Raw genomic sequence first — 12,159 nt, forward strand, 5'->3', positions numbered from 1 at the left:
TCATTCCTGGTTGGATCATTTTTGTATCTAAATGACTATAAAATTATTTCTGTCATTTTGCTAATTTCTGTCCTTGCTGAATTGTTAGTCCCCTGCCAACACCTTGGCACTGTCCTTCTGGTTAACAGATTTGCTGACTGTTTTAAGAGGGCGCATTACTGGATGTTCCTGAAATAATACCTGACTTTTAGAGAATAGATTTCTCAAACAGCATGAGAGCAAGCAATGGCCTACATACATGCCCAGTCTGGTGACAGAGGTAACTTGCCATGACTTGCAAAGCTCCACTATCCCAGCACCTACAGCAGAACTCGTCAGCCAGCTTGAAACTGGAGTAACTACCAATTCTGCTTGATACTGGGCTCCTCTCCATGCTCTGATAGCTGGCAGTACAGGAAGCCCCTCAGGTCCTGAAAAGTCTGTTCTCACCTGCAGAAATTCTGGGGTTACTACCACTGGTTCTCCTGTGACTACAGAATGACATGATCCTACAGCTGTGCTTCTTGGTTCACTTTTCAAATCTACAATTCAGATTAGGTCAGCATTGACAGCTTTTATCAGATTAACAAAACCTACTAGAGACGTTTGCATTTCTGTATCAAATACCCACAGTAATCCACAATCACAAAGTTTTGAGCATCACTAGGTATTTCAAAGGGCATTCCAAAGCCTCTGTCTACATACACAGGGACAGCTCTAAAGACAAATACTTTGACCACAATCTCCAACAGTTGTGAGGGCAGTCACAATTATTTCTCCCAATGATAAACTGAACTGAGCAGTGCAGTGAGCAGCAATGTGAATGGTATGACAAAGAACTGAGCAAGAGGAAGCTACACTTACTTCCAATCCTAGAGCTGAGCAGAAAAACACAGTAAAATGCAGACCAATTTCTATACAGGTCAAATTTCCAGTGATGCCAGAGGGCCTGATGCAAATTCCCTTGCAGCTGAATTAGGAATGTGCCAGTCACAGTTTGGGTGACATAAGCGTGGTCTGCAAAAAATGCTCTAGATTGGGAAGAGAAGGTTGCAGCATTGTTGAGGAACTCAAGCTGGTACCAGCATATCCCTAGTTTCTGGAACAAATGCACCAGAAATTTCAGATCTCTGTTGTACTAATAGATTCAATACCATATCTGGGTGCTTGTCTTAGTACCTTGCTCTGGCATGTACCTGATCAGTTTGTTTCTACTGTGTGAATTATATGAAATACTCAAGGCTGTGTTTACATCAGCATACTTTCCTCTAGATTTGATTTAAGCTTTTAGTCATAAAAAGTGTAAATTAAAGCCAGGAGCTTTCTGACAGAGTCCATCATATCTTCTGTGCCACTTTTCCATGACAGGCTCTGTGAATATGATTTTCACCTTAATTTCGCAACCATTCAACCGGTTATTTCAACAGTTCATAGTAGTTCTACAGCCTAATTAAAGGCATGCCCTGATTTCTTTGCTCTGATGGTTTGTTTTTTTTTTTTTTTCCATTTCAGCAGATGTTGATTGCTTTTATTAATCCACTTTCAGTGAATTATCTTCTTGACCCCATGTTAGAAAAGAACCAATATATCTCTTTTTGCTGAATTTGCAGAAGCCTCAGTAGAATGCTTGGAAAGTCAGTCACACAACTTACACTCCTTCTAGTCTGATTCATGAAATGTGTAGAGGCAATTTTTTGGTTTACTATGCGAATTCAAAATCAAACTACTGACTATTCTTAACCACTACTGGATGACACTTAATCTTGCCTTGCAAGGTTTCTATAGAACTCATGCCTCTTTTGATTTGTTTTGGTTCTATCTCAAAGATATAAATACAAAATTTCATTCTTGTGTTTTCTTCCAAGAAGCAGGCACTGGCAATGGCAGAAAAAGCAGTATTCCACCACAGTTTTCATAAGACAGAAACCCAACTCTAGCATACTACTTATCATGGCAGTTATCTTTCAGATGTGAAAAAGGTAATATGGAATATATGCTATGGCTTATTCACTAAAAAGAGACCAAAGAGATCAAACACCATATGAATTTTAAGGTCATTTAAAGAGAGCCTGTATATATCATAGAACATGTGTCAGAAACTATTTTTTTAAATCATGTAGTAGACAACAGATAATACACACTTTGAAGCATAAAAAGAAATGGAAAAGATTAATACATAGCAGGCAAATCATCCTTTTTTTTTTCATTTCATGCTAGTCCACAGAAAGGGTCTGCACACTTGGTACAAGTGGGCAGATATTATGAACAGCATTTTTTTTAGAGTAATTAAGAACTCCAATAACTAATCCCAATCAGTACTTCTTCAGTTAAGTGAACTAGAAGGAAAAGTTTAAATTTTCTTTTTTTTTTACAAAAATGTTTCATTTCTTTATCTCAGCAAAAAATGCTACATGAAAGAGTGAAGGAATTGCTTTAAAGCAAAGACCACAAAATCCAAAAGCAAATTCTCCCTTTTTTTTTTTGTTGTGCACACGATTCTCACACATTTGTCTTAAGCTGACATTGCTCGGGTAGCTTTAATTGCCAAGAGACTTCTAGGGCACTTGCTCTAACAAGATGTTAAGTCTGCTGTGGGTCCTAAGATATTTCTGTCAGTCTCTTGTCAATATCTCCGACATGCAGATCACCTAAAGGTGTTAAGGCAACTCCATCCAGTTCTCAGTGACAAAATAAGAATCATTAAGAAAAAGATGCATGCACTACAGATGGTATTTTCAAAGCATTTCAATTTAAAAGCAACGAAGTGCTTTGGTACATCTCAGGCTTCAAACCATCACACAAACAGTGAGCAAGGTTCCCACAAGGAACAAAGCATTTCCCAGCACTTATGCAATCAGTGGAAATATATTACATCTTACGCTTCTCCCTGTTGAGCAACTTGCAAGCTCATGTAACACTCTACAGAACTGTTATGGTAGCTTGCTAGTGAGCAGTGTCCCCTGTGTATGTGGAAAAAATAAAACCAACACAGAGGTGCTTGTCTGTACTTATACCTACTCACATTAGTAGAGTAACCCTGATGAAAATTATTACAGTTAAATGAGTTATATTGCTCTCAGCATGTCTTCACTGTGCTTCTTAAATCACAGTGAATTGTCACAAGCAAATTCAAGATAGCTGGACAACACCAGGAACTCTAACCAGTGATCCAAGCCAGAGAGCCCAATCAGTCCCCCCATCCAACTGCTCACTGAAGTTTACAACAAAAGTGTTGGAAATGGCATGTGTAGTTAAAGCAGGAATGCTTTCTCTCCACCTACATTCAATTACTTATAAGAACCAAAAACTCCTAGAGGGAAGAATACTTGAGGATAATCACCATCTTTCATATCATACAAATGCAAACCAACTTTGTCAAGAGTCAAATTCATGGTGAGAGTCAGAATTTATTAAAGTTTGAAGATTTTGCTACCCTGCTATCCAAAAATTTCTTTCCTTACAGGAAGAAAAGACAAAAATCAGTCTTGAAACACTATTTAAAGCTACCTCTTTTCACACAGTATTTCTTTAACCAATTCAAAAGTCTGAAAACCATTCCACTGTGGTATGGCAGAAACATATGGTGGTGACAAGCTCTACTCTCTGAAGAATACCCTCCCCTGAGGGGCAAATTTCATTTAACTGGAAAAGTCTGGGGCCTGACTGAAGCAATAACATATGCAGCCTGTCATGTTTCCAGCTAGGAACCTTGTTCTCACTGTGGTTTAAACATGAACTTTCTCTCAGCTATCACCACTGAATGTGTTATATTTTTCCATTAAGTTTTAGCCCATTTAGCCATACTTAACTCTGTTCTCATTAGCAAGGCACATATGCTTTTTAATTCCTAACCACAAATATTTTAAGTGGTTTTTTGATGTCCCCAAATGAAAACACGACAAACTTTTCAAAACTTGCAATGTGAACTGGAGACTTGCTCTGTTGATCGTTGCACATCTAAACCAAAATTCAGTCTCTCTCCAGAGGTTTATAAACTGCTATATAACTGCATGATTTTAAGTGTTATGTAAAATACAAACAAACATGGGTTGTTTTGTAAGCTATTATAATTTCTGATTTTGTAAACATATTGGTAGGTTTTAAAAACCCGTATTTAATATTCAATATTCTTGAGGCGATGTTGCAGCAAGATTATCCTCAATGTGCAACTTCTGTGAATACCCCTAACTCTGGTTCTGATCTTAACAAACTGGATTAAGTTTATCTGGCATCTAGGGAATCCCTTCAAGGAAGCAATACTGAATTACGCAAAAGCCTACCAGAGAGAAAAACTGGCTCTACTTCATCATTTCAGTCAAGACAAAGTAGGCAACATACCTTCTGGTAAAACAAACAAAAAGGCAGATCTTGCAGAGAGCCTGATGTCAAAGCAGACTGCAGCTCAGAATGGCACGTCACAGGTGAGTGAATACTGGCAGTAACAGAGCCTTCCTTGTAGTAGCTTTCTAGAAGTATGTTACATGTCTTAATTTGATCTAAGCCTCATTTTACAGAGGACTTCTGGGTATTTTGTCTCCCACACGTGTGTACACACACATTCTACACTCATTTTAACAGGTTGTACAAGGTGGCTAAAGATGTACATCCTTATTTGTGTTTCACTTCAGATGCATTATGAAGGGCAATAACATTAATTAAGCAGAGAATGATGGCAAATGAAAAGCTATAGTAAATAACAACACCAAGAGGATAACCATGTCAGAGATGCTGCTGTCAACCTGTCTGAATGCAAAGCTTCTGTATCAACAAATAAAAGCTACCTTCTCCTCACTGTTAGCACAGCTGAACAGATTATTGAGCTTCAGGAAAAGATCCCAAGATAATATCAACAGCAACATGTATTTCACACATGCACACACAAAAAATCCCTCACAAATTTCTGTTTTGCACGACAGTTCATCCAATCTACACAAACTAGGAGATGGGCACCTCTTGATTTCCCTTCAAGCTCCCTTGAAAACATTTGGGCTAGGCTTATCTGAAAATACAGGTGGGTTTTGAGGTGTGCAATTTTAGAATGGCTACATCCATACTCCTTTACCAGAAATCAGGGCACATATCAAACAGTATTTTTCTTGCTCCTACAGCCAGCAAGTATATAGTGATGACTTAACAGTTCCTTGCCTCAAAAGGACATTTTCATTGACTTCTGTTTCTTTTTGCACATCCTCCTTTTGTGATGCCACCCCATCTTAATACTATCAAACTGCACTCAAGCACAGAGTTTATGATGCAGCTCAGACTCTGTGCTTCAGTGCTTCTCAGACACCTTTACTTTTAGAACAAAATCATTTTAATGCTCATCTAAGACAAGCCTGTACAAGAAGATTAGCTTGAAAATAAACTTCAGGAACAAGCATGTATCTTCAGTATAAAAATATTTATTAGAAACACTGTCCTGCAAGTTGTACTACAGAATTTTCATCACTTCTTTTAATTACCATAAGATCTACTTCATAACTATTTTAAGTATAATCATTACATAAAGTAACACTGACGGTTTAAAGAAAGGAGTATCATCTTTCTTGCAGACAGTGACAGCATCTCATACAGTGTTTAAAAACAGCAAAAGTCTCCTATTCCTTTCAACTACCATTCAGTAGAAGTAACTCTTTTAACTAACCTTATTTTTTCTGTGGCTTCTTTAGATGCTAAGTACATAATACACAAAATGAAAAGCAGTGACATATTTAAGCAAGGCCATACCTTAAAACTCCTTCCATTTGGTCTTTGGTGTAGCCTTTTCCACTTTCACCTGTAGCAGATGCATTGCTCTCCTTCGTGCTATTGGGCTTACTTTGATCACTGCTACTGGCTGGTTTTCGGCAGTAAGCGCCTCCCCCAGCAGTACTTCCATTCTTCATAATAGCTTCCAACAAAACTATAAAAACAACAGTATATCATGGTATCATTACAGGTATTAGTGATGAAGTCAGGGCTCTCAAGTATCTTACATGAGAGCACCACATTATTAAAGACCAGCTGCTACATCCTCCTTTCTTGTTGATCATCACTTTGCACCACAAATGTTTCTGAAGCCAGTCTAGCAATGCCTTTTCATGGCAAAACTATGGAAAAGTGTTTCACAGTTACTGACCAGACTCCCCTCCATCTCTGCCAAGGTACTATAATACTGGAGATAATTTGTCCAGGTCCTTCATTCCTAGATGTTTTTTAGAGGCACTGAACCTGTGCCTTGGGGTGAAAACATCAGAATACCTGACTAAGCCACTGTAAATCGAAGAGGAACTAACCTAATACTAAAGAAACCGCCAGTGATTCGACACAGAGGCCAAGTTCATCTCCAGCACATTTCAGTTGCTATAGTATGTACCTACTTGTAACCTGAGCCATTACTGGCCACAAACCGATGCTCCACTCCTTCCAGGCAATACTAGCTGAAATTCAAACCACTGTTAAAATGCCACAAATAACTCAGGACCAGCCAACCACACCCAACTCAAGCCATGAATCTTGAAAACCAGTAAGCTTTTGGTAGATCTTGAAATCCTCTTTCCTTCCACGTTCCAAGAGATGTCAAATTCAGCAGTTTTAATAAAAATACGCTAAGTCTGCTTTTTCTTCCGGGATATAAGCCCGTATTTTGGGGGTAATCTCTCTTACCTATGAATCAGAAACAATACCATTCTAACACAAGGGACTGCACACAAAGCATAATATAGATCGAAGATTATTAAATAGTCCAGCTTTCCTGAAAAGAGATCCCTTCAGAGCAAGATGGCAAACTACATAGGCCACATTTGTTTCATAAAAAATGAGAGTTACTATCTGCATAGAAAAATGCTCTAATAAAAACTGCAAAGGAAAAATGTCCCATTCACTGTGAAAGCATATTACAGCTTTACTGCTAAAAACACTTTTTTCTGGAAACTAGTGGAAGATTCCTGAAGAATTTTCTCCTAAATTAAAAAAAAATTCTCTTCTGCCTAGCATGTCTCTCTTAGAGCAGCAGAAAACTGGGATCCTACACACCATAGCTTGTTATCTCACTGAAGCACAGGAAAGAAAAGAAAGTGGTGCATTGTTTAAAAGAAGAATCATCACTTTCTTAAGATGTGCTTCTTAAATACTCCCCCATATTTACTTTTAAATTCACTTATTATCCAGTCGTCGCAGCAGACTGAAGCCCTGAATAGCTACACTCAGCCTGAACAAAAAAGTCAGCTGACTTCAGTGCTGGTCCTGCACTCGTGCCTGCCTCAGCAAGACTCATCGATTGATCAGACTGGGCTTTTTACTGCAGAAATGAAGAAACAACTACGATTTAGATGTATAGTTCTAACTGAGGCCATGTTTTCGCTACAAATGAAATCAAATTCTTGAAAACAGGAGAGCTATAGTTGCATTGTGGATTATAACTGGAGTAGATATTCGGTATTTGCAATACTTGGTTCTAATAAAATCCGTTGTGGCATTTGAAGTTCTGAGGTAAATGACGCAATAACAACTCCAATGAGGTGACCAGGTCTGCAGGTTAAGAACTAATGAAGAACAGAGTTTTGAACAGACAGTGTGCTCAGAATGAAGCATTTTCAGTCCTAATGCACTCCAAACAAGTGCTAACAGGGAAAAAAAAAAAAAGTCTTCTATGCAGTGAGTATGACATTTAGTAACGGTATTGTGCGGAATCCTACTGAACATGTAACCCTGACTTCCCCTCTCAAACTCATGCTCAAAGTTTTGCAATTCCTGCTTTTATATTGGCACTGCTCTAGAAATTTCCCATCCCTGCACCAATGCTTGTGCAGAATCAGTGCGAGCAATAATGGCAGAAACGCAGGCAAAGGCGATGGTTTGCATTTTTAACATCCAGTGTCTCTTCACAGTGAGTGTAGCTCTAAGTCTCTTAATGAATTGGTTTGGCTGCAGTATACTTTCAACATTGCTATTTCACCTTCTAAGACCTCGAATGGAGCTGCATTGCTGAGAAGACAATGCAGGGTGGTTAAAAATATAAAATTCAAATACATAAGTGTGAACTTCTTAAAATAGCAGGACAGCATAAACAAACGCTATTGTTTTATGTTGAAAAAGAAAACCGTACAAAGGGTACGGGGCCATTGTTTTCTTCACAGAAGAGATACGGTTCAGATATTCAGAAACAACTTTGACTTTTCCATGAACTGCCAGCGATAAAACCAGCTGTTAGAACTGTAGAACTAACAGTGTATTAAAGAAAGCTTTCACTATGCATCTAGGTATTTTAAAATAGGACATACAGAGAACCAAAGACTTATTTTGTTAGCAGGTAAGACAACGAATCTTATCTCTGAATGTGTCTGAAGCCTCTCTTGTGTGTACTATTACCTGCTGTTGAATGAAAGATCCTTGAACTGCATTTGGTTCCATTATGCATTGAACATGACCCCCCCCTCCCTTTCACTAATGGAAGAATTGTTTAATTCAGAATTTGTCCTATTGCAACAGCCTAAAAACTAAGGTGACATGCTCCTGAAAAATTTGTTTTTAAGGGCAGCATCAGAAATAGGGCAAGAAAATCTTAAGAAGCACTAAAAAATAAAGTTTCCCTTAACGTCGTTTTGTCTTCAACTCCAAACTGAATGGCACCTATGTTTGGAAAGGACATCTTGACCTTTATTATCTGTAAATCCACTCTTACAAGTCTTTTCCAGACAAGCAATTAGTTTCCGCTCAGTTGTAAGATGAATCATTACCAAAAATCAAAATCAAACAATTTTTTGAACAGCTGAACTGTAAAACAGTTTTCTAACAAAGAGTGACGTCAACATGAAAACTGCTACTGTGAAGTCATTAGCTAAGTATCAGTAAATAAGCACTGACCTTACATTTCAGACTAGTAAAGCCTTAAAATAGCACTGCTGCAGTCAGCATATTTCAGGCAGAGGCTTTGTTTAGCAAAACTAAACTTCACTGATGACTGAACTAGTGCTGAATGCCCTTTAAATGCAAATGTTGCCAAAAGCAAATCACACATAGTATTGTTTTAGAGACAATAGTTAAAACCTATTCTCTGTCCTTTTATAATCCACTACAACATCGGGAGGAGGAAGCTCCCACTAGTAAAAGATTCAGCACTACCATTCTCATTGGTTTTATGACTGACAGAACATCATTTGTGAAATGGTGGGCAATTGTTCTCATAATGATACTGAAGATACAACATATGAAGGATCTGTTACTTCAGTGAGAAATTGGTACAAACTACCTTCTAATTCATACCCCAAAGAGAAAGTAAGTGAGCACAGAGACAACTGGGGCTGCACCATATTGTCCTATCACTGTATAAACCCAACACACTTTGACTGTAAAATAAGAGTTTGTGTTCAAACTAAGTGGGCTCACAAAAACCGTAACTGTTCTTTCTCTCTGGTATGGGCTCTGGCATATTTTTAATTACCTGAATTATGAATTACAGGGTTTTTTTCTTCAAGTGGCCCCTCCACTTAATTTATCTAGATGTCAATGAGAATAATTTCATTTGTTCTTAGTCATTGTAAAATGCCAGTTCTAATGTATTGCACACCTTCCAGTTCCTGTCCTGAAAAAAGGAGATTCTGTGTCCTTGCAGCTTACTACACTTTTAGCAGAGCCATTTAAGTGCCTCAAAAACTTGAAAACCAAAATAAATTCAATGAGTTGGTACTGTTTTGGGAGGAAATGAGATGAGTGTAAAAGAATTAACAACCTCCATGGATAGAAAACTAAAGCACAGAGATATTACAAGTTTACAGAGTTCCCTAATTTCTAAGTACCTAGTTCAAATCAGGCCTAGGGTACCACTGAATATTTTGGTATTAGGGCATCTACAATTCTCATTATCTTCAGATGAAGCTTTAACTGCCCACCAGTTCCACAAATCAGGCCCTTGTTTTAAGCCAAATACCTGAAAAATGAAACACAAACAACTAACCAGTCACTAGAGGAAATGGAGTGACTTATTTAACATCACAGACAAATTCTGTGAAGCATTTAGTTTCAGGACACAATTTCCCAGATTACAGTCCACTATCATAACCACAAAACTATCTTCTTTCCTCCAGGTCTGTACTCCATTTGTGACTCACTTTGCTAATTTCCACAGTGAATAAAACAAGTGTCCTACAGACAATAGCCTAATTAGCCATCTATTTCTTGCACTGAATACTTTTTAATGGTGGTTATGCAGCGGCAGTCCTACTTAAAAAAACCCCAAACGCTCAAAACAAACCAGATAGAGATTTTTTTCCCTGAAAGCTACTGTAACCAGTATCTGGGAGATACAAGAGGGTAATGAGCTATGTGAAGCAGACAAGCTTTCTCCTTGGTGAAAGCTGAATTGAAACCCTCTGCCTTCCTGCCTCCTGACCCACACAGCTTCCAAAAAGCTGAAAGTATGTTCGCGCATGTCATCTTCTCAAGCCACAGACATTTAGGGGAGTATGGCAACATCTATGCTGTCTTGTAGGAGAAAAAACAAACACTTGAAAAATTAAACATTGTTAAAAAAAAAAAAGCACCAGTGAGACCTTCACTTATTGTTTGCATATACAAAGTAGTCAGGAGAAAAAAGAGGCCCAAAAATGTTCACTGAATCTGCTCACCTGACTTAAAAGGCTTCCCTACAGAATAAAATGCAGCAAAGAATACTTCCAGTCAGGATTTTGCCCCAAAGTTGTGTTCCAGAAATGGCAAATGCTGAGGCCTTTAAGTCAGTACAGAGAACTGAAGTTGTTCCTACTAATTCCACAGCACAGACCACATAAGTGAGAACCAGAGGAACGCAACAAGTCACTGCTACGTCCAACGGTGTTTCCAGCTGACTTCTGGCACAGTGTAACAGAAAGACTTCAAGACGGGTGACAGTTCCAATACACACTGAAACCTCATTATCATTCCTTTAAAAAAACTATTTCTAAACACCTTTTTCTAGAAAGATATTAATTTTTTTTTTCAGTTTTTAGTACAGAATTAATTGTCAGATGAGCCAATGAAGTCCTAGGGGGAGCCACCTATCCCATTTTCTCTAGGAAAGGTAAACCCATGTGCAATTCTTACGTAGCTACATACAACCAAAAGGGAACCGAGAAAACCCAAACTGCAATTAGAGAATGAAGACATGGTCCACTCCGGAGCTGCAGCTCTTACTGCAAGCTGTTATCGAGGGGTAATTCACATTGACAGAAGAAAGGCCAACCCAGCCTGTCTCGGCCTGGGGCCTGAAATGTCCTGCTGTTAATCGGGGCTAAGCCTAGTCTGTATGGCTGCGTTTATACTGACGGCTGAAGGGAGGAGGGGGAATGCAGGCAAGGCGCTGGGCTGGCCCTGGGGGATACCCTCTGGCGCGGGGGGAACCAAGCCCACTCCTCCGCACCGCCTGACGCCGGAGGCAGGCACTGGCGGTGGGAATCCACCTGCCCTGAGCGTTGCTCCGGGGCACATCCTTTGGCCTCCTTTCCCCGCCAGAGCCCAGACGGGCTGGCTTTGGGGGCCAGGTCGCGCTCGCCTCGGCCTGCGGGGCCCCCCCTCGCCGCCCGCCCTCCTGCGGGCCCCGCAGTCACTCCGGGCTCGTCCCGACACCGCCGGGTTGCGGGGAGGGTGCCGGGCTTCACCTCGGGCCGTCTCGGTCGGGTAGAGTTTCTGCGCCTTGCCGAGGAAGCGGAGGGCGCGGTCGCGGTTCCCGGCCTCCAGCGCCTCCCGCGCGATCCCGATGCACTTCTCGGCCTCGTCCCGGTTCCCCTCCATGGGCTTTTCCTTCCGCCGCCTCCGCCCGCCGCAGCGCAGAGAGAAGGGGCCCGAAGCCAGAGCGGAGGCGGGCGGGGCGGAGGGCCCGCGAGCGAAGCGGGGCGTCGGGCGGGGCTGCCTCACTCCGCGGGGCTCCCTCGCTCCGCAGGGCTCATCCCGCCGCTGCCGCAGCCCCGGCGCCGCTCGCACCGGCACCACCGCGGGCCGCTTCCGGGCCCCGCCGCGCATGCGCCGCCCCGCCCGCCCGCGGCTCCGCCGCTCACCCGCCGGGAGGGGCGGGGACGGGATGGGACGGGAGCATCGGGATCGTCCCGGACGGGAGGGGCGGGAAGGGGACGGGAGCGCCCCCGCCGGGAGCGACGCTGCCCGCCCGCACGGCCTCGGGAAGGAGTCGTCACGATGGAAAAGTACCATGCACGCTCCTGCACCGATGTG

At 41.2% G+C, this 12,159-nt stretch overlaps 1 protein-coding gene across 1 annotated transcript in view; it reads right to left on the reverse strand.

The window, feature by feature from the left end:
* Positions 1-11,931, reverse strand: part of DNAJB14 (DnaJ heat shock protein family (Hsp40) member B14) — a 28,245-nt gene extending 16,314 nt beyond the window's left edge. The window contains exons 1-2 of the mRNA XM_064651983.1: positions 11,592-11,931; positions 5,707-5,881 (exon numbers count right to left, since the gene is read on the reverse strand). Coding sequence (XP_064508053.1) covers positions 5,707-5,881; positions 11,592-11,724 — 308 coding nt within the window. The 5' untranslated portion in view covers positions 11,725-11,931. The remainder of the gene's footprint in view (positions 1-5,706; positions 5,882-11,591) is intronic.
* Positions 11,932-12,159: the final 228 nt, after the last annotated feature.

This window comes from Pseudopipra pipra, chromosome 4 (genome assembly GCF_036250125.1).
Source record: "Pseudopipra pipra isolate bDixPip1 chromosome 4, bDixPip1.hap1, whole genome shotgun sequence".
NCBI classification, from domain to species: domain Eukaryota; kingdom Metazoa; phylum Chordata; class Aves; order Passeriformes; family Pipridae; genus Pseudopipra; species Pseudopipra pipra.